The sequence below is a fragment of the Rhinopithecus roxellana genome, chromosome 17 (assembly GCF_007565055.1).
Source record: "Rhinopithecus roxellana isolate Shanxi Qingling chromosome 17, ASM756505v1, whole genome shotgun sequence".
NCBI classification, from domain to species: Eukaryota; Metazoa; Chordata; class Mammalia; order Primates; family Cercopithecidae; genus Rhinopithecus; species Rhinopithecus roxellana.
In genome coordinates this window covers 24,398,738-24,425,295 of record NC_044565.1, presented here as the reverse complement: position 1 = coordinate 24,425,295, position 26,558 = coordinate 24,398,738, and the positions used below count along the sequence as shown (strand labels likewise).

Sequence of the window (26,558 nt, the reverse complement as noted above, 5' to 3'; positions counted from 1 at the left end):
GCAGGAAAGCAGCGCCCTTCGCCGCGCCCCTAACCTGTCTGTCCCCGCCCCCTCTACCTCCCTCCCAGTCCTCCGCTGCGCGTCTCTCACGGTCTTCTGCGGGTCTGGACGTGACGGGTTGCTTTCCAAAATGGCGTGGGCGCTGAGGGCTGCAGCCGCGAATGCCGTAGGTGAATACCGGGCACCGGCGAAAGTCGCCGTGGGGCAGGGCGGGTGGGAACGGAGGTCGGGGGCGGAGGAGGCCTCGGCGTGGCCAAAGCACCTTTATCTAATGCCCCCACCCCCCCCCGGGGGCGCGTTCCACGGCCGCTGCTGGCACCTAGGCTGAGGGTAACTTCCAGAAACGCCTGCGCTTAGTAGCGGGGATTGCTTTGTGCACGAGTCCCATTGCCATCCGGGAGCTGTGCGCCCTGGGCGCTGCACTTTCTAGCAGGTGGGCGGGAGAGGCGAGGGAACTTGCCCGGCGGGTCAGGCAGGACAGGGACAGAAGTAAATAGAAGCGGGTTGGTAAGTTATTTTACTGCGCACCGATAAAGAGAATGGGGAGAAACCAGAAAGGAGAGCAAGTCCTGTAAAAACAACGACAGCTACGTCAGCCGAACTCCAAGCATGACCAGCTTTCTGTTGGGAACACTCAAAGGTCAGTGGTGTAAAGAATACAAAAGGAAGGATTTTTCCACGTGCACTAATATGTTCATCATCGCGTACATAGGTAAAAGCATGTGGATTTGGAAACTTCCTTGAGTTCTCTCCCCCTTCATTTTTTAAAAAATGTGTACATAGAATCAGTTATGACAGAAATAACTGTAATAGTTGTCACGTTTTCTGACTCTCACTTGCTCCTCTTTTTATCCTTTTTTTTCTCTTCCTCCTTTTATGAGAGGGCAATTTTTCCCCTTAATCTGAGATTCCCTGTTAGGAAGAAGGTGCCAAGTGGTAATGCCCCAGAGTTACTCTGGGACATTCGTGATAAATCCTTCTAGCACCAGAGCACATTCTTAACCGTAAGGCATACCCTCTTAGGTGATACACAAAATAGGAATGTAAAAATATAAATAAATGAATATTTGGGAAAAGGCATTTTTATGTGTACTTTTAGAACTGCACCCTTTAATGATTGACAGTTTGGGAAAAAGTATGACTTCCAACGGGTCATATACATACTGCAAGAACTCAATACAGATAAAGGTGAATGTTTGTTTTGTAACTTACATACCCGTCTTGGCATAAAGGAAAAATGAAGATGGTGTATTCCAAAGATTGCCTTTGATTTGTCCTGTTAAGATACTTGAAACTTAATGGCTACACTTTTGTGTGTGGTTGAATATACATAAAGTAAAATTTACCTTTTTTTTTTTTTTTTTTGCGATAGGGTCTCACTCTGTCGCCCAGGCTGGAGTGCAGTAGCGTGATCTCAGCTTACTGCAAACTACGCCTCCCAGGTTCAAGCCATTCTCCCGCCTCAGCCTCCCGAGTAGCCCAGCTAATTTTTTGTACCTTTAGTAGAGACGGGATTTCACCATGTTGGCTAAGCTGGTTTCGAACTCCTGGCCTCAGGTGATCCGCCCACCTCAGCTTCCCAAAGTGCTGGGATTACAGGCATGAGCCCATGTCTACTAAAAATACAAAAATTAGCCGGGCGTGGTGGCGCACGCCTGTAATCCCAGCTGCTCGGGAGACTGAGGCAGGATAATCGCTTGAACCCGGGAGGCGGAGGTTGCCGTGAGCCAAGATTGTGCCACTGTACTCCAGCCTGGGCAACAAGAGCAAAACTCCGTCTCAAAAAAAAAAAAAAGTTGCTTTTTAAGACTGAATAATATTCCGTTGTGTGTGTATACCACATTTTGTTTATCCGTTCATCTCTTGATAGACGTTTGGGTTTTCCCCACCTTTTGGCTATTGTAATACAGCTATGAATGTGGGTATACAAATACCTCTGAATTCCCACTTTTTGGGGGGTGTATATACTCAAAAGTGGAATTGCTGGATTACATGGTAGTTCTCTATGTTATGGCCTCTCTTTTAAGGAACATAAAACTTCGCAGGAAAACAAAAGCACAGAAAAATCAGACTGAACACGTAGAAAAGTTCTGAAAATGGAAATTGAACCTGTTAGGTGGGAGACAAGAATGACCAACTTATGTGACTGCATAGGTTTACTTTTATTAATCATCTGTAAATGGGCTAACAGAAACTGTACTCTGTTTACTTACTGTAATGAATAAAAATAAAATTTGATCATAGTTTGAAACAAGTTGAAGATATATATATGGTGCTGTGAAATTAACTGGTCAAATGTTTAGAGAAAACTTACCAGACTAACTTGAAGGCACTTCTAATGAATGACTTTCTAAATCTGTATGTTTCCTCAAACCAGATACGTGGAAATTCAGACTTATGTTTGGCCAGGCGCGGTGACTCACGCCTGTAATCCCAGCACTTTGGGAGGCTAAGGCAGGTGGATCACCTGGGGTCAGGAATTCAAGACCAGCCTGGCCAATATGGCAAAACCCCATCTCTACTAAAAATACAAAAATTAACCGGGTGTGGTGGCACGCTCATGTAATCCCAGCTACTCCAGAGGCTGAGGCAGGAGAATTGCTTGAACCTGGGAAGGAGAGGTTGCACTGAGCCGAGATTGTGCCATTGCACTCCAGCCTGGGCTGCAGACCCAGACTTGTTTAAAAAAAAAAAAAAAAAAAAAAAAAAGCTTATTACACGTTCTAAAATTAGATTATATAAAGGTTGCACAACTTTGCAAATACGCAAAGAAATGAATTGTACACTTCAAATGGGTGAACTTAGTACTTTTTATACAAATTTAACATCCAATGTCTTTAAATAGTAAGTACTCTTAATGCATTTGACTATAGATCCTTGCAGCTAAACCTTTATGTATGCAGGGACAGTGTTTAAAAGTGTCATCTGAAATAAGCACAAAATCTGAACTGAAAGAAATGCAGTGTTATTTTTAAGTCAGGACACTAAAAGTGATTAACGAGAACTGATATTGAAAGGAAGATTGGAATGACAGTTAACATACACATCCGATTTTGATCTTTTACCTGTATACCAGCTTCCTGACATATGTGAAAGTAGTTTCTTAAATCTGTATTCATCTTTACACGCATTTTTTATTAACACTTCTGTTTTTAAATATCTTATGCATTTATTTGCACATGGTTTAACATTGTAGTATATTCATGCAAAGCAACCTTTATTGGAATAATCACAAATTAAACATTACAGAATTCAAAATAATGCAGTTCTGCTGCACTATTCTGAAATGGGAGGCAGAGAAACCTAAAACTAAAGAGCTGTGAATTCCTACGAATTAGAGGGCAACCTGAAATAAAAATAGCTTTAAAAAGTTAGCTTTCGGCCGGGCACGGTGGCTCAAGCCTGTAATCCCAGCACTTTGGGAGGCCGAGACGGGCGGATCACGAGGTCAGGAGATCGAGACCATCCTATCCTGGCTAACACGGTGAAACCCCGTCTCTACTAAAAAAATACAAAAAATTAGCCGGGCGAGATGGCGGGCGCCTGTAGTCCCAGCTACTCGGGAGGCTGAGGCGAGAGAATGGCGTAAACCCGGGAGGCGGAGCTTGCAGTGAGCTGAGATCCGGCCACTGCACTGCAGCCTGGGCGACAGAGCGAGACTCCGTCTCAAAAAAAAAAAAAAAAAAAAAAAGTTAGCTTCAGTGTTGGTAATCATTTTCATAATTTATGCATATATTAAAACATCACATTGTATACCTTAAAGATATACCATTTCTATTAGTCATGGTACCTCAAGCTGGAAAAAAGTTGCTACAATTACTTGTAGCAAAAGAAAATAATTAAGAGTTCAATTCACAACAAACTTTTCAGGAACACATTTTTATTAAATATAAAGCTCTATCTCATTTTAACCACTTTATTCACTGTTCTCTACCCAGTTTGCTTGGTCTACACAATTTCACCTTTGGATTTTTATTGTTAGGGCCATTTTTTTTTTTTTTTAGGTAAAATTTACATAACAAAACCCTTTAAAAATGTACAGTTTAGGCCGGGCGCAGTGGCTCATGCCTGTACTCCCAGGACTTTAGGAGGCTGAGGTGGGTGGATCACGAGGTCAGAAGTTTGAGACCAGCCTGACCAACATGGGGAAACCCCGTCTCTACCAAAAATACAAAAATTAGCCGGGTGTTGTGGCACGCACCTGTAATCCCTGTTACTCAGGAGGCTGAGGCAGGAGAATCGCTTGAACCCGGGAGGTGGAGGTTGTAGTGAGCTGAGATCACACCAATGCACTCTAGCCTGGGCGAGAGAGCAAGACTTCGTCTCACAAAAAGAAAAAACAGTACAGTTTAACAGCAATTATTACATTCACTGGGTTTGTGCAACTGTCACGTTTATCTATTTCAAAACATTTTCACTGGCCTAGTGTGGTGGCTCACATCTGTAGTCCCAGCACTTTGGGAGGCCAAGGTGGGAGGATCGCTTGAGCCCAGGAGTCCAAGACCAGCCTGGGCAACATGGTGAAACCCCATCTCTACAAAACATACAAAAATTAGCCAGGCATGGTGGCTCTTGCCTATGGTTCCAGCTACTCAGGAGGCTGAGGTGGAAGGTATTCTTTTTTTGCAATTTAGTTTCAATTGTACATTTATGTATATGTGTACTGGGTTGTGATCCACTTGGATTTCATGGTAACAATGAAACTTACTAAGTTTCTAACTTGCAGGTTTGTTGTGAATATTAGACAGTTGGTGTAAAAAAAAATAAATACAGTGCCAGACAGTAGGTACACAGTAAATTCAGGCCATTCTTTTTGTTGATGACATACGATGACTGTTTGCTAAATGAATGGAATGCAGAGTTATCTGTGGAGATCAAGAAACTATCTGATGAGGACACAGTGATAGTTAATTTTAAAAATGCTAAAAACTGGCCAGAATGGTGGCTCACGCCTATAATCCCAGCACTTTGGGAGACCAAGGTGGGTGGATCACCTGAGGTCAGGAGTTTGAGACCAGCCTGACCAACATGGTGAAACCCCGTCTCTACTAAAAATACAAAAATTAGGGTGGGCACAGTGGCTCACACCTCTAATCATGTCACTCTGGGAGGCCGAGGCGGATGGATCACCTGAGGTCAGGAGTTCAAGACCAGCCTCGCCAAGATGGCGAAACCCCATCTCTACTGAAAATACAAAATTAGCTGGCATATGGTAGGCACCTGTAATTACCAGCTACTCAGGAGGCTAAGGCAGGAGAATCTCTTGAACCCAGAAGGCAGAGGTTGCAGTGAGCCCAGATCACGCCGCTTCACTCCAGCCTGGGCAAAAGAGCAAGACTCCATCTCAAAAAAAAAATAATAATATATATATATATATATATATACACACACACACACACACACATACACACAGACATTAGCTGGGTATTGTGGCGGGCACCTGTAATCCCAGCTTCTTGGGAGGCTGAGGCCAGGCAAATCACTTGAACCCAGGAGGCGGAGGTTGCAGTGAGCTGAGATTGCACTATTGCACTCCAGCACTCCAGCCTGGGCAACAGAGCATTAAAGAGTACTGTATGTATTCTTTTAATGTATGTTTATACCTTTAATGGACTTATTACAAAATATAAGATAAAAAATTGGGTACAGGTAGAAAATTGCTTATTCTTACTAAATATGTTGTTTCATTGTGAAATGCAGAGAGAGAATAGCAAGCAATTCTTAATATGCCACTATTCTTTAAGTGTTACCAGTAAATATGAATCATTATGAAAAAATGTTATTCTGTGTTTTAAATCTAACTGCAGCTCAGAATTAGCTTTTTTATTCCAGTCGGTTATTTGAATGGGCAGAGCAGAGTAATTCTGGTGTAAGTTTTTCCATTTATCTCCTGGTTTCATTTCAATAATTGAAAAGAACAGATATATAAATAACGAATTTTTGCATGCATTATTTGTTTAGTTTTTTAAATTCAATTTAGAAGTACATTAATTATCAAAAGAAGGATATCAATGGCTGTTCAATTTTTCAGGGCTTTTTTCCAGACTCCAAGCTCCTATTCCAGCATTAAGAGCTTCTTCCACATCACAGCCCTTGGATCAAGTGGCAGGTTCTTTGTGGAACCTGGGTCAGCTCAATCATGTAGCCATAGCAGTGCCAGATTTGGAAAAGGCTGCAGCATTTTATAAGAATATTCTCGGGGCCCAGGTGAGTGAAGCGGTCCCTCTTCCTGAACATGGAGTATCTGTTGTTTTTGTCAACCTGGGAAATACCAAGATGGAACTGCTTCATCCACTGGGATGTGACAGTCCAATTGCAGGTTTTCTGCAGAAAAACAAGGCTGGAGGAATGCATCACATCTGCATCGAGGTATTTTAATATTTTAATACCTGGTAATTTAAATCTCTCTTTTAAAATATGTCTTTTACTTTTTAAGACTACTTATGGTCACTGTCATTAGAAACTTTTGTAAGGATCTTTATGGAGAATGATAATACTCATCCTCCTCAAAGATGGATCCTTACATACATTTTTTTTCCCTTTAGAAAATTCTAACATATAATATTAATGTATTTTTTTGAAGTCCGGATTCAGTGACCACTGTAAGTGCCACCAAAGTTAGCCACAATATAGAATCTGCTTTAGAATTGATCATGTGTGACCTCCCATGTAACAGGAATACAGCTGTTTTTACTATCACAAGGCAATTAGGAGAAACAAATGAAAAGACTTTATAAAGTAAAGCTTTCAATGTACATGCTAAGTGTACTTTATAACTCTTTTCTCTCCTTAAAATTCGAATAACTTCTTTGTTATTAAAAAGTCAATACTTTTCAATTACTGACTGATTTTTAAGATCTTCTGAATTGCATCTGCCAACAATTTTTAAAGGAATGTGAAGAAATGTTAGACAAGAAAAGTCTCATTAGAGAACAGTTTCTGTAGATGTTCATGTTCAGATAACTGCCTTTTAGAATATCAGCAATGACAATTATGCATCGATTTAATTTGCTAGGACAATTCTTTTGATAGAATAATTGTTAAGCCAAATTTCTTTTTCTTTTCTTTCTTTTTTTTTTTTTGAGATGGAGTTTCACTCTGTCGCCCAGACTAGAGTGCAGTATGGTGTGATCTCGGCTCGCTGTAACCTCTGCCTCCTGGGTTCAAGTGATTCTCCTTCCTCAGCCTCCCAAGTAGCTGGGATTAACAGGCATGTGCCACCATGCCCAGCTAATTTTGTATTTTTAGTAGAGATGAGGTTTCACCATGTTGGTCAGGCTGGTCTCAAACTCCTGACCTCAGGTGATTCACCTACCTCGGCCTCTCAAAGTGCTGGGATTACAGGCGTGAGCCACCTTGCCCGGCCTGTTAGGCCAAATTTCTAATACAGAGGAGAGGTAGTTTGATTCTAGAGTGAATTCAAGGATGTATTCAGTTCATTATTGCAAACATGTATGAAACCCTACAATGTGTATTCTGCCAAGTACTTGGAGTTTAACAGTGAATAAGATATGAGTCATGTCCATAGTGAGGAGGGGCAGAAATTTAAACACTCAAGTGCAATATACTATGATAAGTAGATTTGATATGTGTGACTTTGCAGTAGCACAGATGAAGGAGATCGATTGCTCCTGGCAAAATGAGTTACTGGGAAGTCCTCACAGAGCGTGAGTTACAATGAATGTGAGGGAATTCCCCAGGTGAACAAAAGGAGAAAGTTATTCCAGGCAGAGGGAATTGCATGTGGAAAGGCACAGAGTTATAACAGCTAACACTTACTGGCGGGGTGTGGTGGCTCATGCCTTGACATGGCTTGGCTGTGTCCCCACCCAAATCTCATCTTGAATTCCCACATGTTGTGGGAGGGACCCGGTGGGAGGTAATTGAATCATGGGGGCAGGTCTTTCCCATGCCGTTCTTGTGATAGTGAATAAGTTTCACAAGATCTGACAGTTTTATAAGGGGGATTTTCCCTGCCCAATCTCTCTCTTTGCCTGCTGCCATCCACGTAAGATGTGACTTGCTCCTCCCTGCTTTCTGCCATGAGTGTGAGGCCTCTCCAGCCATGTGGAACTGTAAATCATTAAACCTGTTTCTTTTGTAAATTGCCCAGTCTCGAGTATGGCTTTATCAGTAGCGTGAAAATGGACTAATACATACCTGTAATCTTAGCACTTTGGGAGGCCAAGGTGGGCAGATTGCTTGAGCCCAGGAGTTTGAGACCAGCCTGGGCAAGATGTCTCTACTAAAAGTACAAAAAATTAGTCAGGTGTGGTGGTATGCACCTGTAGTCCCGGCTACTTGGGAGACTGAGGTGAGAGCATCGCTTGGGCCCAGGAAGTGCTGAGGTGGAGGTTGCAGTGAGCTGTGATCATGCCACAGATTCAAAAGCAGAGATTGGAAGAGTTACCTGCAAATGTATTGAGTATAAAATGAAGGTAGGATAAGAGGAGAAGGTGTGAAAAGTGGTTAGGTGCTATTTTAGTATAACACCACCATCATCTTTCTCTGCCCTCCACAAAAAAATTAAGTGGCTTAACAAGATTTTATTTTTCTGTTTTCAGTCTAATATTAGCTATCCTATGCTGATGGGCAGCTCTGCTGTCCGTGACACATGACTTACAAGGTTGCTCCAGGCATCACCATTTGCCAACCAGAGGGAAGGGAAGGTGGAGTGGGAATACCTGGCAAGTACCTTTAAGGAGATGCTCTAGGATCACTTCTGTCCTTATCCCATTGGCCCAAGCTTAGTTACATGACACACTTCTCTGCAAGGGAGGCTGGGGAATGTAGTCTCTAGCTAGGCAGTTACGTGCCCTGCTGAAACTTGGGGGTTGCTGTAATTAAAAGGAGGAAAAGGAGAAAGGTACTGGAGGCCATCAATGGATGCCACACTTGGTGATTTTTAAAAAGTGGTATGTCACCTGGGTGTGGTGGCTCATGCCTATTACAGCACTTTGGGAGGCCGAGGTGGGCGGATTGCCTGAGCTCAGGAGTTTGAGACCAGTCTGGGCAACGTGGTGAAATCCCGTCTCTACTAAAATAGAAAAACTAGCTGGACGTGGCAGCACACACCTGTAATCCCAGCTACATGGGAGGCTGAGGCAGGAGAATCGTTTGAACCTGGGAGGCGGAGGTTGCAGTGAGCCAAGATCATGCCACTTCACTCCAGCCTGGGCGACAGAGCGAGAGCTCTGTCTCAAAAAAAAAAAAAAAAAACAAACGTTGAACCACTCATCAGAGAATTGGCTTTCCCCTGTATAATTATCACAGGGATACTTTTTGTCCTTTTTCACCAGGATCTTATAAAACCTCTGACTCAGCATGTATCTGTTTGCGCATGCTCCATAGCTTTTCGTTGACTCAAAGACTTGCTGAAATGTCCCTTTCTCATGCGTGGATTACTATCTCACTAGTTAATCAGCATTTTTCTGTTGAGGTTGACTTGGTTTCTATTTTCTCTTGTGAGGTTTACCCATATTTCTTGTGTGTCTTTACCTCTCACTAGAGGAAGTTTAGAGGGCATCTTGTTCCATCTCTTCTCTTGCTCATGTATGGACTGAGTCACCCACTGTTTTCTGGCACAGCTTGTGTTTGTGGTCCTAACCTGCTACCTGCGATGGCAAGACGGGGGTTGCCTTTCCTGCCTTCTGCGTGCCTCTGCTTGAGGAGACAGAGCTGGCCATGCTTTCTCTAGAGTTTACCCAGACAGCACAGTGTGTCACAGTGAAAACTTTAAGGGCCACCAGAAATATTTACTTACTCAAATTTGTATTGAGTTTGTAAAAATATTTAAATGCTTCCCTGCTGGTTGGTAAACAGCTGCTGCTCTGTAACCCCTGAGTAACATTCCTTTTCCCGAAGGACCCTTTTCTGGGACCCTTCAGACACCCTTCTCCCTCTACAATTTTTTCCTTCAGAGAGAGGCTCTCACTCTGTCACCCATGCAGGAGTGCAGTGACACGATCATAATGCACTGTAACCTGGAACTGCTGAGCTACGGGCATCACCTCATCATGCCCAGCTAATTTTTTTTTTTTTTTTTTTTTTTTTTTTTTTTTGAGACGGAGTCTTGCTCTGCCACCCAGGCTGGAGTGCAGTGGCCGGATCTCAGCTAACTGCAAGCTCCGCCTCCCGGGTTTACGCCATTCTCCTGCCTCAGCCTCCCGAGTAGCTGGGACTACAGGCGCCCGCCTCGTCGCCCGGCTAGTTTTTTGTATTTTTAAGTAGAGACAGGGTTTCACCGTATTAGCCAGGATGGTCTTGATCTCCTGACCTCGTGATCCGCCCGTCTCGGCCTCCCAAAGTGCTGGGATTACAGGCTTGAGCCACCGCGCCCGGCCTAATTTTTTTTTTTTAAGAGACAAAGTCTTGCTATATTGCCCAGGCTGGTCTCAAACTCTTGGCTCAAGCAATCCTTCTACCTCAGCCTTCCAAAGCACTGGGATTACAGGCATGAACCACCATGCTCAGCCGCACAATTCTATCTGATTAGTATCTTTGTCTGTATTTTTCTGGTTGTTAAGTATTTTTGGTATCACTCTGTCCTTCACTGTAGAAGGTGCTGGGAATATGTGGCTGAACAAGTAGTCCCTGTCTACCCAGAGCTTGCCTGCTTGCTTCATTTATTCACACATGCTCCGCATTTTCCAGAGAGGATTAAAGGTGACTGACTAAAACACAGCCTACAAAATACAAAAGGATAAACAGAAGTAATAGTGCTAGTTGAAACGTAGTGCTAGTTGAAACAAAGAGGAAATATAAGGAATGATTAGCATACCTTACAAGTTTAGCCAAATACAGTTCCATACCGCATAACAATGTTTCAGTCAGTGATGAGTCCACATGAGGTCCCATAAGGTTATAACACTGTATTTTTACTGTACCTTTTCTGTGTTGAAATGTGTTTAGACACCATTGTGTTACACTTGCCTACAGTATTCAGTAACATGCTATACAGGTTTGTAGCCAAGGAGCAATAGGCTGTACCCTATAGCCTAGATGTATAGTAGGCTCCACCATCCAGGTGTGTTGATGTTTGCACAACAATGAAATTGCCTAGTGATGCGTTTCTCAGGACTTGTACCCATCAAGTGACACATGACTGTATTTCTTTCTACTTACCAAAAAACAAAAAAGGAAATAGTATTTAGTATCTATGACTGCTCCCCATTCCTTCCCTTCCTGAAGACTTCAGGTAGGACAGAGCAGAAGAGTCATTTATGTAGATGGGGAGAACCAGACTGGCCTAAAGCAGGGTGTTGGGACCCTGGCAGGGTGAGGAGGGCGTCCGTGAGTGAGAGCTGCCTGCCACAGGGAAGCCAGAGACTGAGTGCCCATGTGTGGGGAGTTCCAAGTGCAAGATGTCTGAGCAGGGTTTGTGCATTTGTACCAGGGGGGCATCTTGGCTTGCAGAGTGAGGAGGGCATCAGCATGGGAGACCAGCTTAGAACGAAATGCTTACATCTCTTCAAAATTCATATATCGAAATCATAACCCCCAAAGTGATGGTGTTAGGAGGTGGGGCCTTAGGGAGATGATTCCTGAGGCCCCACTCATGAGCAGTAGGCCTATCCCTCATGAATGGGATTAGTGTCCTTATAAAAGAGGCCTCAGAGATACCCCTTGCCCCTTCCACTATGTGAGGACAGTGAGAAGTTGTTGTCTGTGAACCACGAAGCCCCCACCAGATGTTGAATCTGCCAGCACTTAGATCTTAGACTTCCTGGTCTCTCAAACTGACAAATTTCTGTTTTTTTCTGAGCTACCTAGTTTAGGTATTTTGTTCTAACAACCCGAATGGACTGAGACACAGCTCAGGGCAGGGAGCTGGAGCCCAAGGATGTTGAGAAGGGCATCCACCTGAGGGGCGGGGGCAGGGGCAGCAAGGAGTGGGAGAGCCAGAGCAGGGTAGGGGCACCGACACTGTGGGGAAGGCACGCCCTGCATGGAGGGTCAGGGCTGGTCCCATGGGGAGTGCATTGTTGCAGGGGAAAATGGTGACTAAGGTGGGGAGTTAAGCTGAGTGTCCTCGCAGGGGGTGACCTGGTATGGGAGCAGGGCCTGAGAAGGGTGAGGCAGATGTTCACATGGGGTTGGGGGCAGGTATGGGGAGTCAGGGCCAAACAGGGAGGAGGATGTATATCCACTGGGACGCTTCCAGGCACAATGTTGAGTCCCACGAAAGGCAAGGAGAACTGCAGCACAGGGAGTGACCCAGCTCACATGGGGTAACAGGCCTCTGTGCAGGGGTGGTGTGGCCTGGAATGGTGAGTGGGAGTCAGATGGGATGAAGAGGGCAGCCCCACCGCTGGAGCATATGGAGGGTGATGAGTGCAGTGCTGAGGCTGAGGGAGGGGCTGCAGAACCGTAGGGACTGGTGACAGAAAAGGGGCTGGTCAGATGAGTAGGTAGTAATGATCATGGGAGCCTGGCTTCCCGGTGGCAGACAGGGATGTTGGATTTGATTTCAAGGTAATCTTGAAATTGCTGTCGCAGGCTGCTGGGGAAAAGCACATGAGAAAAATATTAATAGTATTTAAAAACTAAGAAAAAAGGTAGAGAAACGCAGCAATTATAGCAGTTTTATTTTCTGAGTGATCAGACAATAGAGGACTCATTTTCTTGTTTATGCTTTTATATGTTTTGCAGATCTTTTTTAACTGAGCATATATTCCTTAGGAAAGAAAAGAGTTATAACTTTAAGTAACAGGCTAGTGAGGTAACTCATTTCCTACATACTGGGGAATGTCTGTTCTTCAATCAAGAAAGGAAAATATTCTCCTTTTTTACAAATTTTATTCTCATTTTGGCTTTTCACAATAAACTAGGGAATTAAAAAAAATATTTTACTATCAACTGTGAAAATTTCAGCAGAGACAAGCATTTGAGGGATACTCCACATAGCCCCCACTAGACTATATAACCAGTATGGAAGCTTAGGTAACACGTGCCCTTCTGAAGTAAATCCAAGAAGACAGGAACTCTCTGAACCCTATGTAAAGTGAGACAGTGTTAGGCTTGCATAATTCACTTAGCTTTTAGCTTTTGAGGAGAGACAGTTGGAACAAATACTTAGTCCAGACTTTTCACTTTAACTTTCATGGATTTATACCAATTTGAGGATTGAAGTCATTCATTATATGATCACCATTACAACTTTATATAAAATAAAAGTTTATGTTTGTTAAATCTGTCCAAATGCCATGCACAGTTAAGAGGCGTACATTATTACTTTTTCATAAAATTTGATGATTGAGAATTACATACCTAACGGTTAGAGTTATTTAGCCTAATTACTTAGCTTCAAACAAACAAGATGGTATTGCCATTTTCAGATGGGGAAGCCGAGGATACAGATACAGATAAATACCAAAAAAAGAAAGAAAAAGGAAAGAGAGAGCTGGTAAGAAGTTGAAGTGAAAAGTAAAGGGCCGGGCGCAATGGCTCACACCTGTAATCCCAGCACTTTGGGAGGCCAAGGCAGGCGGATCATGAGGTCAGAAGATCAAGACCATCCTGGCTAACACAGGGAAACCCCATCCCTACTAAAAATACAAAAAATTAGCCGGGCGTGATGGCTGGCACCTACTACTCGGGAGACTGAGGCAGGAGAATGTCGTGAACCCGGGAGGCAGAGCTTGCAGTGAGCTGAGATTGCACCACTGCACTCCAGCCTGGGCGACAGAGCACGACTCCGTCTCAAAGAAAAAGGAAAATAGCCCTGATTTTCACTAATGGCATGCAGAGTCTTCCAGAACTATATGGTACACTCTGTAATTGTTTGAAGGACTATAAAAGCAGCTTTTAAAAACCATAACACCCCCCCTTTTTTTAAATTAATACTTTAAGTTCTGGGATACATGTGCAGAACGTGCAGGTTTGTTACATAAGGTATGCATGTGCCATGGTGGTTTGCTGTACCCATTAACCCATCATCTACATTAGATATTTCTCTTAATGAATGCTATCCACCCCCCTTGCCTCCACCCCCCGACAGACCCCAGTATGTGACATTCCCCACTCTGCGTCCTTGTGTTCTCATTGTTCAACTCCCACTTACGAGTGAGAACATGCAGTGTTTGAAAACCTCCCTTTTTTTAAAAGATGGGTTATTACTGTGTTACTTTCATTACGTAGAGGGACTGGTTTAATTCCCCAAATCAAATTGCTTTGCATTTCTTGTAACTATTGCATCTACTTTCAATTCAGAAAATTAAGACATTTTAATTTTATTCTTTTTATTACTGCCAAGCAAAGCATTAGGAGTTCTCTTGAAAGAATCATAAAATTTATAGCAACACGGCCGGGCGCGGTGGCTCACGCCTGTAATCCCAGCACTTTGGGAGGCCGAGACGGGCAGATCACGAGGTCAGGAGATCGAAACCATCCTGGCTAACACAGTGAAACCCCGTCTCTACTAAAAAATACAAAAAACTAGCCGGACGAGGTGGCGGGCGCCTGTAGTCCCAGCTACTCGGGAGGCTGAGGCAGGAGAATGGCGTGAACCCAGGAGGCGGAGTTTGCAGTGAGCCGAGATCCGGCCACTGCACTCCAGCCTGGGCGACAGAGCGAGACTCCGCCTCAAAAAAAAAAAAAAAAAAAAAAAAAAAAAAAAAAAAAAAAAAAAAAAAATTTATAGCAACACTAACAGAAGGATAAATATGGTAAAAGATCTTTAAAATCAAAGTTAGTTGATAGAAACAGTAACAGAAGTAGAAATAGATGCTAGTGCAATGTCATTTAGACATTTATTAGTTTTTCAAGACAGGGTCTTACTCTGTTACCCAGGCTGGAGTTCAGTGGCACCATCATAGCTCACTTCAGCCTCAACCTGGGCTCGAGCAATCCTCTCATCTCAGCCTCCTGAGTAGTTAAGACTACAGGTGTGTGTCACCACACCTGACTGATTGATTGATTATAGAGAAGGGTCCTCACTATGTTTCCCAGGGTGGTGTCAAACTCCTGGGTTCAAGCCATCCTCCCACCTTGGCCCCACCTGAATTGTTGGGATTATGGGCATGAACCACTGTGCCCATCCTTGAAGTAATTCATGATTGAGGGATATTGAAGAAGGAGTATACTAAAAAATTGGGTTGCAATGTCAAAATTATAGATACTTGTACTTGGATAGAATGTTCCATAAATGAAAATATTCATAATCACATGTAGCATAGGAGTTATCAGAAGGGCACTGTGGAAAAAGTCATAATTATATCATGAAATCGTTCAAACTTATGAGAAGCAGGAAAAAAATCGTGTCAGTACTCTCATCACCCAGGTTCAGCAGTTTTCAAGCTCTTGCTACACATCATCTTTTTTCTTTTTTCCTTAGATTATTTTAAATGAACAGCATGTCATTTTACCCTTACTCAGTTTGAATCTCTAAGAAATACAAAAATAACCATGGTGACATTATCATCTTTATTTTCTGGCACTTCAGTCAAAATTAAAGGTAAATCTTTTGGCACCATCTATACACAGCTCATAAATTAAATTTCTCAGATTGATTTACAAATTTTTTTTATAGTTGATTTGTTCTAATCAGGATAAAAACAAGACTCAGTCATTATAAATGGTGGTTAATCTCTTCAGACTCTTTTAAAAAAATTATGAACATCTTATTATAGTTTGATACATTTACCACAATTAGTGAACCGATACCGATTCATTATTATTAGCTAAAGTCTGTACTTTATTCTGATTCCTTTAGTTCTTACCTAGTGTCCCTTTTCTATTCCAGGATCCCATCTAGGATTTCTCATCACATTTATTTTTATTTTTTTAATTTTATCTTAAGTTCCAGGATACATGTGTAGGACATCCTGGTTTGTTACATAGGTAAACGTATGCCATGGTGGTTTGCTGCACCTGACAATGCATTACTTAGATATTAAGCCTTGTATGCATTCGCTATGTATCCTGATGCTCTCCCTTCCCCCACTCCTCCACCCCTAGCACATCACATTTAGTCATGATATCTGCTGAGGCTTCTCTTGCATGTGGCAGTTTCTCAAACTTTCCTTGGTTTTTTGTTTTGTTTTGTTTTCTAACCTTTTTCTAGGATCTCCTTTCCTTGTTTCTGATGACCTTGACACTTTTGAAGATTACTAGTCAGTTATTTTGTAAACTGTCCTTTAGTTGAGATTCATGTGATATTTTTCTTATTAGACTCATGTTATTGATTTTGGGGAGAAAGACCATAGAGGTAAAGTGCCATTCTAATCACATCATATCAAGGATTCATGCTATCAACATGACTTACTCCTGTTGATACTAATCTTGATCTCCCGGGTGAAGAGGTGTTATCAGCTTTCTCCACTGGAAGGCTGTTCTTTTTTCCCCCTTCTCCATACTATCCTCTTTTGGAAGGAAGTCATTATGCAAGGCCCACACTTAAGGAATGGAGAGTTATATCAGTATGGACTTGTGGATATTTATTTTATGACTTGCATTACAATCTAATACTACTATTTTTTTTCCCTCAGATTGTTCCAGCTTTGGCCATTAGGAGCTCTTTCAGTTGATTCATGTGTCCCTTTGACATACCCCCATCATTTTTGGTTTTGTGTTTTGTGTTTGTTTTTTAAGCACTTCCTTTCTTTTTCTGGCACTCTAAGATGCTCCAAATTTATCTTCTATATAAGATGCTCCAAATTCATCTTTACTCTTTGCCCTAGCCATGTAATTAGCCATTTCATCTAGGAGCCCTGGTTCCTACTACTGGAGAATGGTATTAGAAGCCAAGATCTAGGTTCTAAGTGTGCTTATTGCTACTAGGGGGGTCATTAGTTCTTGGCCTACTGAGCCAGCACAGCAGGGAGATATATGTGTGTATACTGTGTGTATACACATATCTATACACATTTCTATATATAACTATATTATAGAATTCATGAAATGTCATAAACTCCTGAGTGTATACTGATGTCTCCAGCTCTAATCCATTACCACATAGACCACACTGACCTTTATCTTCTCATTCCAACAGTGAGAAACTTAGCTCCCACTATCAGCCATCCATCTACTTCATTGTTCAATTTCGGTATGATGTGTGGTAGTTGTATTCATCTTCTAGGGCTTCTGTAATAAATGATCACGAACTTAGTGGCTTAAAACAAATTACTCTTCACAGTTCTAGAAACTAGAATTCCAAAATCAAGAGGTAAAAAATATGGAAGAAAAAGAAAACAGAATAGAGCATAAAACAGATGTAGGACATGGTCAAAAGTTCTAGCAGAGTGTAGTTGGAGTCCCAGAAAAGAAAGAGAGAGAAAATAGAACAGAAGCAATAATTGAAAAAATAGTTGACAAGGACACTACTAATCTGATGTAAAACAACCTATGGTTTCAAGAAAGTCAGCAACCCCAAGTAGGGCAAACAGAAAACCACACCAGACCGGGCAACAGTGATTCACGCCTGTAATCCCAGCACTGTGGGAGGCCAAGTCGGGCAGATCCCTTGAGGTCTGGAGTTCGAGACCGACCTGGCCAACATGGTGAAACCCAGTCTCTACTAAAAATACAAAAATTAGCCAGGCATGGTGGCTCATACTGGGTAATAATCCTAGCTACTCAGGGGGCTGAGGCAGAAGAATCACTTGAACCCAGGAGGTGGAGGCTGCAGTAAGCCAAGATTGTGCCATTGCACTCCAGCCTAGGTAACAGAGTGAGACTCTGTCTCAAAAAAAAAAAAGGCCAGGTGCAGTGACTCACACTGGGAGGCCGAGGCAGGCAGATCACGAGGTCAAGAGATAGAGACCAGCCTGGCCAACATGGTGAAACCTGGTCTCTACTAAAAATACAAAAATTAGCTGGGCATAGTGGTGTGCGCCTATAGTCCCAGCTACTCTGGAGGTTAAGGCAGGAGAATTGCTTGAACCCTGGAGGCAGAGGTTGCAGTGAGTCAAGATCACACTACTACACTCCAGCCTGGGTGACAGAGTAAGACTCTGTCTCAAAAAAAAAGAAAGCTACACCTAAGCACACCATAGTCAAACTGAAAATCAAAGATGATGAGAAAATCTTAAAAGTAATCAAAGTAAAAAAGACATATTATAGAATGACATGTAATGACACTTTTTACTTGCTGACAGAAAAAACCTGCCAATTTAGAGTTCTGATTCCGGCCAAGTTGGTGTAAAAGAGATCAGTTTATCCTCCTCCCTGAAACAAATAAGCAACCTAGACGGAATACATGAAATAATGGATTTCTGGCATTGGACATCAGGCAGCACAGGAATTGATTTCTGAGAGAGGGTAAACAAACAAGATGAGCCCTACAGTTACCCAGTTTTACCCAGTTTACTGGCTGTAGAGAGTTTCCAGACTGCAGTACAGGAAGGGGGAATCCACGCGGAACTTAGTGGTCTCCCTGAGTTGAGGAGATAGGAGTTGGAAGTCTGAGGAGGCCATGGTGCTAGAGTTCACAGCTCTCTCCTGGAGAACTGCAGGAGAGCTGCAGAGAGTGAACTCCAAAGATCTGTAGTACCTTTCATGTCTTCATCTGAGTATTGCACGTATGTTAGGAAGCTAGAAATAGAACCCCTTGAAAGGATTGGAGGGAATAATCCACACACAGAGGTGGGGATAGTTTTTTCTTACTAGTCATAGTAATTTCCGTAACATTGGGAAGAGTACTCAGAAGGACTTTGGCTTGGTAGTGAGGAAAATTAGTCCTAGACTAAAAACTGCTCCAATCCCACCTAACAGGAGAAAAAAAGCTTAATAATATTGATATGAATTTAAAAATAAAATGGACAATGTCTGACATCAGTGAGGACCAATTTTCCTCACTAAGTGGGTCGGGGTGCTCCTGCCACGAGCTTCTAGGTCATGTTCTATTCTGAAAAAGATGAGAATTAATCAGCTACAGTGCAAAATGTCATGAAATGAGCCATGTTCAGAATCTAGGCACGTGTGACTTTGATATACCTATGAGGTTTAAAAAAGAAATATCAGAAATATAAGTAGAATATGTGCCATATGAAGAAATCATAGCTTATTTATGTAACATTTAGTATCCTCATTAGCTGTTCGACTGGTTTTAGAATTCAGTATATAATCCTTGGCTCTTTGGAAATAAAATTGTGTAAATGTTAATATTTATTAGATCTGAATGGTAGGTACATGGGTGTTATACTAGTCTCTGTGCTTCTGTGTTTTTTAAAATTAAAACTAGTGATTTTAATTAAACTAGTGATTTATGACTGCCTAGGAATGTGGCCATTCATATCATACCTTTTCATCTATTTCCTAGGTTCCCAGTCTAAGTGGGTGACTTCCCAAGATAGAGGCAGATCATTTCTCCGTCAAGTATAGAGAGACACATCCGCTCCTCCTAGAGTGTCCATAAGTATGAAGAAAATAGAAATAACTTAGAAGAGGCTGCAAAAACATTAAAGTTTGAATTTTTTTTTTAGATAGGGAATAACATTTTCATGGCAATTTAATAGTGATTTTCGTGTGTATCTTGATAATGTCAGAGGTGTTTTGGCAGGGCAAGTTTTGGGGATCAGGGAAACACTCGTATTTGCTAAGTACCTATTATGCCATAAACTGTACTGAGAGCTTTTTATCTGTTACCTCATTTTAATCTGTAGTCAATTTATATGCTAGACCTCATTTGCATGTTATAGATGAGGAACCCAGGGTTCTCAGGCAAAATCAATGTCTTCAATCTCACTAATAGTACTGCCAGAATAAACTATTATAAAGTATATCATACATGATTTAGATTATAAGAAGAAACACTTACTAATGGTGAAAATTCTTAAGCATTGTGGTTGCTTACCTAGAAAAATTTAGTAACTTCTTTTACTTCTCTGGAAATTTTAAGCCTTTTTTTTAATGTTGATTTAAGAATGGTCCTGCCCACAGGCAGAGGAGATAGACTGCATGAGCGCTCAGAGTTTTTTTTTGAATATTACAATACTGTAAGTTGGTATTTTTATGATCTCAAATGTGTTCAATGTATTTCCTTTTCTTAAGGTGGATAATATTAATGCAGCTGTGATGGATTTGAAAACAAAGAAGATCCGCAGTCTAAGTGAAGAGGTCAAAATAGGAGCACATGGAAAACCAGTGATTTTTCTCCATCCTAAAGACTGTGGTGGAGTCCTTGTGGAACTGGAGCAAGCTTGATTTATATTTGCAAGCAACTAAATTAATTGACCTGAAAAAGCCTATCAAATACTATCAAAATGTACTATGACATTGAGTCCTTCACTGCTTCCGACATGTAAAAGTTCACAGTTAAAAACTGAATTACAGAAAGATTATATACATATATAAATCCATAAATATGTATATTATTTAGATTAACAAACATTTGTTAATTTGAATTTGAAGAAAACCTTGATTACTAATTACTTAGGGAACATTATTAAAGTCATATGGAAATAGATTATTCCTCTTCTACAATGGGGTAGTTGAATATAATGTGTTAGCTATGTACAAGGGTATGTGTGTGATGTTAGATGGATACACAAAGGAGTTATGAAAGCATATGACAATCTTGTGGCTAATATTTGGGGCAAGACTTTCTAAGAATGTTTTGGAATACTTTTTTAGAGCAAGCTGTTTAAGATTAGGGAATTTTGATCTCAGAATTTTTGCTCTTCAGAAACAACTCATGGTCACAGGTTCCTCAGGGTCCAGGTGTCTTGGGTGCTAGGGCTAGATGTACAGGAAGTTCTGCGGAAAACCTGGTGCGTCATCCAGTGGGTGCGTAGGTGGCTGAATTATTTTTTAAATCAGTAGTAATTTGTAGAGTTAGGTATCACTTAGATGCTAGAACACCACAACAGGTCCTAGGGGAAATATACAAAATGAATAGAAATCCACTGGTGGCCGGGTGCAGTGGCTCAAGCCTGTAATCCCAGCACTTTGGAAGGCCGAGATGGGCGGATCATGAGGTCAGGAGATCGAGACCATCCTGGCTAACATGGTGAAACCCTGTCTCTACTAAAAAAATACAAAAAACTAGCCGGGCGAGGTGGCAGGCGCCTGTAGTCCCAGCTACTCGGGAGGCTGAGGCAGGAGAATGGCGTGAACCCGGGAGGCGGAGCTTGCAGTGAGCTGAAATCTGGCCACTGCACTCCAGCCTGGGCGACAGAGCGAGACTCCGTCTCAAAAAAAAAAAAAGAAATCCACTGCCAAGATGCTTACGGTTCAGTTGGGGATAGTACTACTTGAAATAAATGTAAACACTTACAAAACAACATCTGAATGAATTAAAAAGGAAAGGAAAGAGAATAGATCGCAGAGGGTGGTCAGACTCAAGTATGTTAGAAACAAGTTTCAGATGAATTTCAAGGATCACAGATGGATGCATTGAATGCATAGTGGATGGAAAAGTGGCTAACAAGTTCATGGATGAATGGATGTTGCATAAATGAGAAGATATGTAGACACTGAACTTGTTATGGAAGACAAGTATAATATCCAATTATACTTGTCATTTAAAAGTTAAAGTAAATTACAACATTGATGTGGTTCTTAGTGTATGTAGAGGAAGTATTTTAGACAATTACATCACAGGGTGGGGGCAGTAAAAGGGACTTAAATGGTGGTTAAATATCCACATTCCACTTCAAGTGGTAGATGTTGATACTAGTAGACTGCAATAAACTGCATGTGTGTATTGCAGTCTGTAACCACTGAAAAACTATATGAAGAGATACACTCAAAAATATAGATAAAGTGGACTACTAAAGAATGCCCAAATAACCCGCTTGAAGACAGGTAAGGGGAAACAGGAAAAAAAGCAAAACAATAAAATGACTGACCGATAACCTCACATATCAGTAATTACGTTCAATGTAAATGCTCTAAACACACCAAGATTGTGAGAGTGAATTTAAAAACCTAACCCAACCAAATGCTAAATACAAGAAACTCAAAATACCGGTAAATTAGCAATGATTTATCAGTAAAAATCAATAAACTAAGAGTAAAAGGATAGAAATAGATACACCTTGCAAACGCTAATTCAGAGAAAGCTGGAGTGGATGAATTACTATCAGACAAGGTAGACTTTAAGACAAAAGAAAATTGCCAGGGACAAAGAAGTACATTACATAATGATGAAGAGGTCCGATCACAAAAAGACAGCAGGTGTGCATTAACCAAATAACACATTTGCAAAGTATACGATCTAAGAATTGATAGAACTAAAAGGAAAATATAGACCAATTTACAGTTTACAGTTGGGGACTTCAACACCCCTCGTTTAGTAATGGATAAACCCACTAGACAAAAAGCAACTACGTGGAAGAACTGAACAGTACCATCAGCCAATATGTAATACACATTTTTTGAGCATTTATGGGACATTCACCAAGATAGACCATATCTTGGGTTATGAAACTCTTTAACACATTTAAAATAATTGAAACATAAAATATGTAACCGTAAATGAATCAAACTAGAAATCAATAACAACAGAAAAATCTCACCAAACCTGTAAGTTGTCAAAGAAGTCTCAGGAGACGTAAAATACATCCTGAGCTGAATGAACTTTGGAAATAAAACAATCTTTTTTATAAAATTTATTGCTGGCCTGGCGCGGTGGCTCAAGCCTGTAATCCCAGCACTTTGGGAGGCCGAGACGGGCGGATCACGAGGTCAGGAGATCGAGACCATCCTGGCTAACACGGTGAAACCCCGTCTCTACTAAAAATACAAAAAACTAGCCGGGCGAGGTGGCGGGCGCCTGTAGTCCCAGCTACTCCGGAGGCTGAGGCAGGAGAATGGCGTAAACCCGGGAGGCGGAGCTTGCAGTGAGCTGAGATCTGGCCACTGCACTCCAGCCTGGGCGACAGAGCGAGACTCCGTCTCAAAAAAAATAAATAAATAAATAAATAAATAAATAAAATTAAAAAAAAATAAAAGTTATTGCTTTAATCCATAAATCAATAATAAAATTTTGCTTTCATAAGAAGAATGAAATGTGATCACAAGAAATGCAAAACAGTATGTTTAGTAGATGCTAGTGTTAGCACCTATCGACTATTTCTTCTTTAATAGAATTCTGACTTGGTTAGATTCCCATCCTTGTCCTCTCCCACACAGGTAAAATTCTCAGAGCCCCAGGATTAGACTGAAATTACATCACCCTTGCCAGTGGTTCATAACTACATGTGGTTATGTAATTAATATGTGGACTAAAAGCATGAAGAAAGGTTTTCTAGAGACATCTGGAAATATTCTTTCCCACATCTAGATGAGAACTGTAAGTCAGCCTCTCTCCCACCAGAGTTGAAGAAGGAAAACAGGTAATTTGGTTGCTACCAGCAACTATCCAACAACTATGGGACAAACAAAAACAAAAACCTTAGGATAATGGTGATCCTGGTTGGCAGAGTAGAGAGACAGAAAAAAAAAAACTTTTCAATGACACTTTTTTAAAAAGTAATTCATTGGCTGGGATTGGTGGCTCACTCCTGTAATCCTAGCACTTTGGAAGGCCATGGCAAGTGGATTCCCTGAGCTCAGGAGTTCAAGACCAGCTTGGGCAATATGGCTAAACCTTTCCTCTACAAAAAATAGAAAAATTAGCTGGGCATGGTGGTATGCACCTGTAGTCTCAGCTACTCAGGAGGCTGAGGTGGGAGGATCACTTGAGCCTGGGAGGTCAAGGCTGCAGTGAGCTGTGATTGTGCCACTCCAGCCTGGGTGACAGGGTGAAACCCTTTCTCAAAAACAAAAATCATTTATTGAATAACAAGTTTAATTTATCGGTGGGCTTTTTAAAATTAAGAAACTTCATTAATAAAAATTTTTAAAGATAAATAACAGTTATCCAGAATGTTTACATAATTTTAAAAGCTTGATGTGGATTATTTGAACATTAAAAACAATAGGCTGGACATGGTGGCTCACACCTGTAATCCCAGCACTTTGGGAAGCCGAGGTGGGGTAATCCCAGCACTTTGGGAAGTCGAGGTGGGTGGATCACCTGAGGTCAGGAGTTCGAGCCCAGTCTGGCCAACACAGTAAAACCCCAACTCTACTAAAAATAGAAAAAATTAGCCAGGCGTGGTGATGGGTGCCTGTAATCGCAGTTACTCGGGAGGCTGAGGCAGGATAATTGCTTGAACCTGGGAGGTGGAGGTTGCAGTGAGCCAAGATCGCACGACTGCACTCCAGCCTGGGCAACACAGCAAGAAACCGTCTCAAAAAATAATAATTCTCGTTATTTATATACTTCAATCAGTGCCTTAGCCATGTCTGTTTGTAACACCTTATTGCATTTTCCTGAAAATTTTATTTTTTTCAGTATAATCATTTAATTTTTTTAAATAAAATTGTATACAGTTTTCTTCAAATTACACTTTATAGTTTGCCTATTGGAAATTGTTGATATATCTAATTGACTCTTCTCTATTGACCATATATTCTCCCTCCCCCATCCCTCTTTTTTTGAGATTAGATTTTGTTCTATCACCCAGGCTGGAGTACAGTGGCATGATCATAGCTCACTGCAGCCTCAAACTCCTAGGCTGAAGCAATCCTCCCACCTCAGTCTCCCAAATAGCTGGTACTATAGTTGTGCACCACCACACCCAGCTAATTTTTAAATTTTTTATAGAGATAGTGTCTCGTTATGTTGCTCAGGTTGGTCTCAAACTTCTGGCTTCAAGCAATCCTCCCACCTTCCAAAGGGCTGGGATTATGGGTTTGAGCCACCATGCCAGGCCTGTTTCTTCCTTAAATGTTTGGTAGAATTCACCAATGAACCCATCTGAGCCTGGTGGTTTCTGTTTTGGAAGGTTGCTAATTATTGATTCAATTTCCTTAGTAGATAGAAGCCTATTCAAGTGGCCTTTACTTCTTTTGTGAGTTTTGGTGGATTGTGATTTTCAAAAATTGGTTCATTTTATCTAGGTTATCAAATTTGTGGGCATAGACTTATTCATAGTATTCCTTTACTATGCTCATGGGGTCTGTAGTGATAGCCCTTTTTATATATCTGGTAATTTATGTTGTCTCTCTTTTTTCCTTTTTTTAATTTTTGTGTCTCTTTTTTTCTTAGCCTAAATAGAGGCTTATAAATTTTGCTAATCTTTTCAAAGAATCAGGTGAAAACTGATTATTGATTTCTTGGTTTTACTTTCATTGATTTCTGTTCTGATTTTTATTATTTATTTCCTTCTGCTTGCTTTGCGTTTAATTTGCTCTATTTTTTTCTAGTTTTCTAAGTAGAAGCTTAGACTATTAATTATTGTAGATTTTTTCTTTTTTTCCTTCTTTTTTTTTTTTTTTTTTTTTGAGACAGGGTCTCACACCAGTTGCCCCAGGCTGGAGTGCAGTGGCGTGATCTCAGCTCACTGCAGCCTTGACCTTTCGAGCTCTGCTGATTCTCCCTCCTCAGCCTCCCGAGTAGCTGGAACTACAGGCATGCACTACCACACCTGGATAATTTTTTGTATTTTTACTGGAGACAGGGTCTCCCCCATGTTGCCCAAGCTGATCTTGAACTGGACTCAAGCAGTCTGCCTGCCTTGGCCTCCCAGAGTGCTGGGATTACAAGTGTGAGCTACTGGTCCTGGCCTAGATTTTGTTTTCTAATATATCCATGCAATACTATAAATTACCCTCTAATCTCACTGCTTTTGGTGTTCCCACAAGTTTTGGTAAGTTGCATACTCATTTAGTTCAGAATTTTTTTTCATATCTCTTGAAATGTCTTCTTTTACCCATGTGTTATTTAGAAGTGTCTTGTTTAATCTTCAAGTATTTGGGGATTTTGTAGTTCTATTTTTGTTTTTTATTTCTAGTTTAACTCCACTGTGGTCTGAGTGCATGCATGATATATAATTTCTATTCTTTTAAACTTGTTAAGGTGTATTTTGTGGCCTAGAATGTGGTCTGTTTGATGTATGCTCCATGTAAGCTTAAGAAGAATGTGTATTCTGTAATTGGATGAAGTAGTCTATAGATGTCAATTATATCCAGTTGATTGATGGTATTGTGGAGTTCAGCTGTGTCATGCTGATTTTCTGCCTGCTGGGTCTATTTATTTTTTTCTTTTTTTTTAAGATGGAGTCTTGCTCTCTCACCCAGGCTGGAATGCAATGGTGTGATCTTGGTGCACTGCAAGCTCCACCTCCCTGGTTCAAGCAATTCTCCTGCCTCAGCCTCCCCAGTAGCTGGGATTCCAGGTGCCTGCCACCATGCCCAGGTAATTTTTGTATTTTTAGTGGAGATGGGTTTCACCATGTTGGCCAGGCTGGTCTCAAACTCCTGACCTCAGGTGATCTGTCCACCTCGGCTTCCCAAAGTGCTGGGAATACAGGTGTGAGCCACCGTGCCCGGGCTCTGTCTATTTCTGACAGGGATATTGAAGTCTCTAACTGTAATAGTGGATTCATCTATTTCTTATTGGCGTTGTATTAGCTTTTGCCTCGCATATTTTGATGCTCTGTTATTAGCCACATACACTTTAAGGATTCGTTGTGTATTCTTGGAGAATTGACCCCTTTTATCATTCTGTGAAGATCCTCTTTATCCCTAGTAATTTTACTTGCTTGCTCTCTGTTCTGTCTGAAATTAAT

At 41.4% G+C, this 26,558-nt stretch overlaps 1 protein-coding gene across 4 annotated transcripts; it reads left to right on the top strand.

The window, feature by feature from the left end:
• The first annotated feature begins 6 nt into the window (after positions 1-6).
• MCEE (methylmalonyl-CoA epimerase) lies at positions 7-20,421 on the top strand. 4 transcript variants are annotated; one of them, XM_010361921.2, is made up of 4 exons: positions 7-170; positions 539-640; positions 6,032-6,207; positions 19,990-20,421. In XM_010361921.2, exons 1-4 carry the CDS (start codon positions 131-133, stop codon positions 20,140-20,142), a joined length of 471 nt encoding a protein of 156 aa, XP_010360223.1. In that variant the 5' UTR covers positions 7-130; the 3' UTR covers positions 20,143-20,421. The 4 variants fall into 4 exon arrangements, with proteins under 4 accessions (XP_010360223.1, XP_010360221.1, XP_010360224.1 ...); XM_010361919.2 differs by having other exon boundaries at positions 6,032-6,369; XM_010361922.2 differs by lacking the exon at positions 539-640.
• Positions 20,422-26,558: the final 6,137 nt, after the last annotated feature.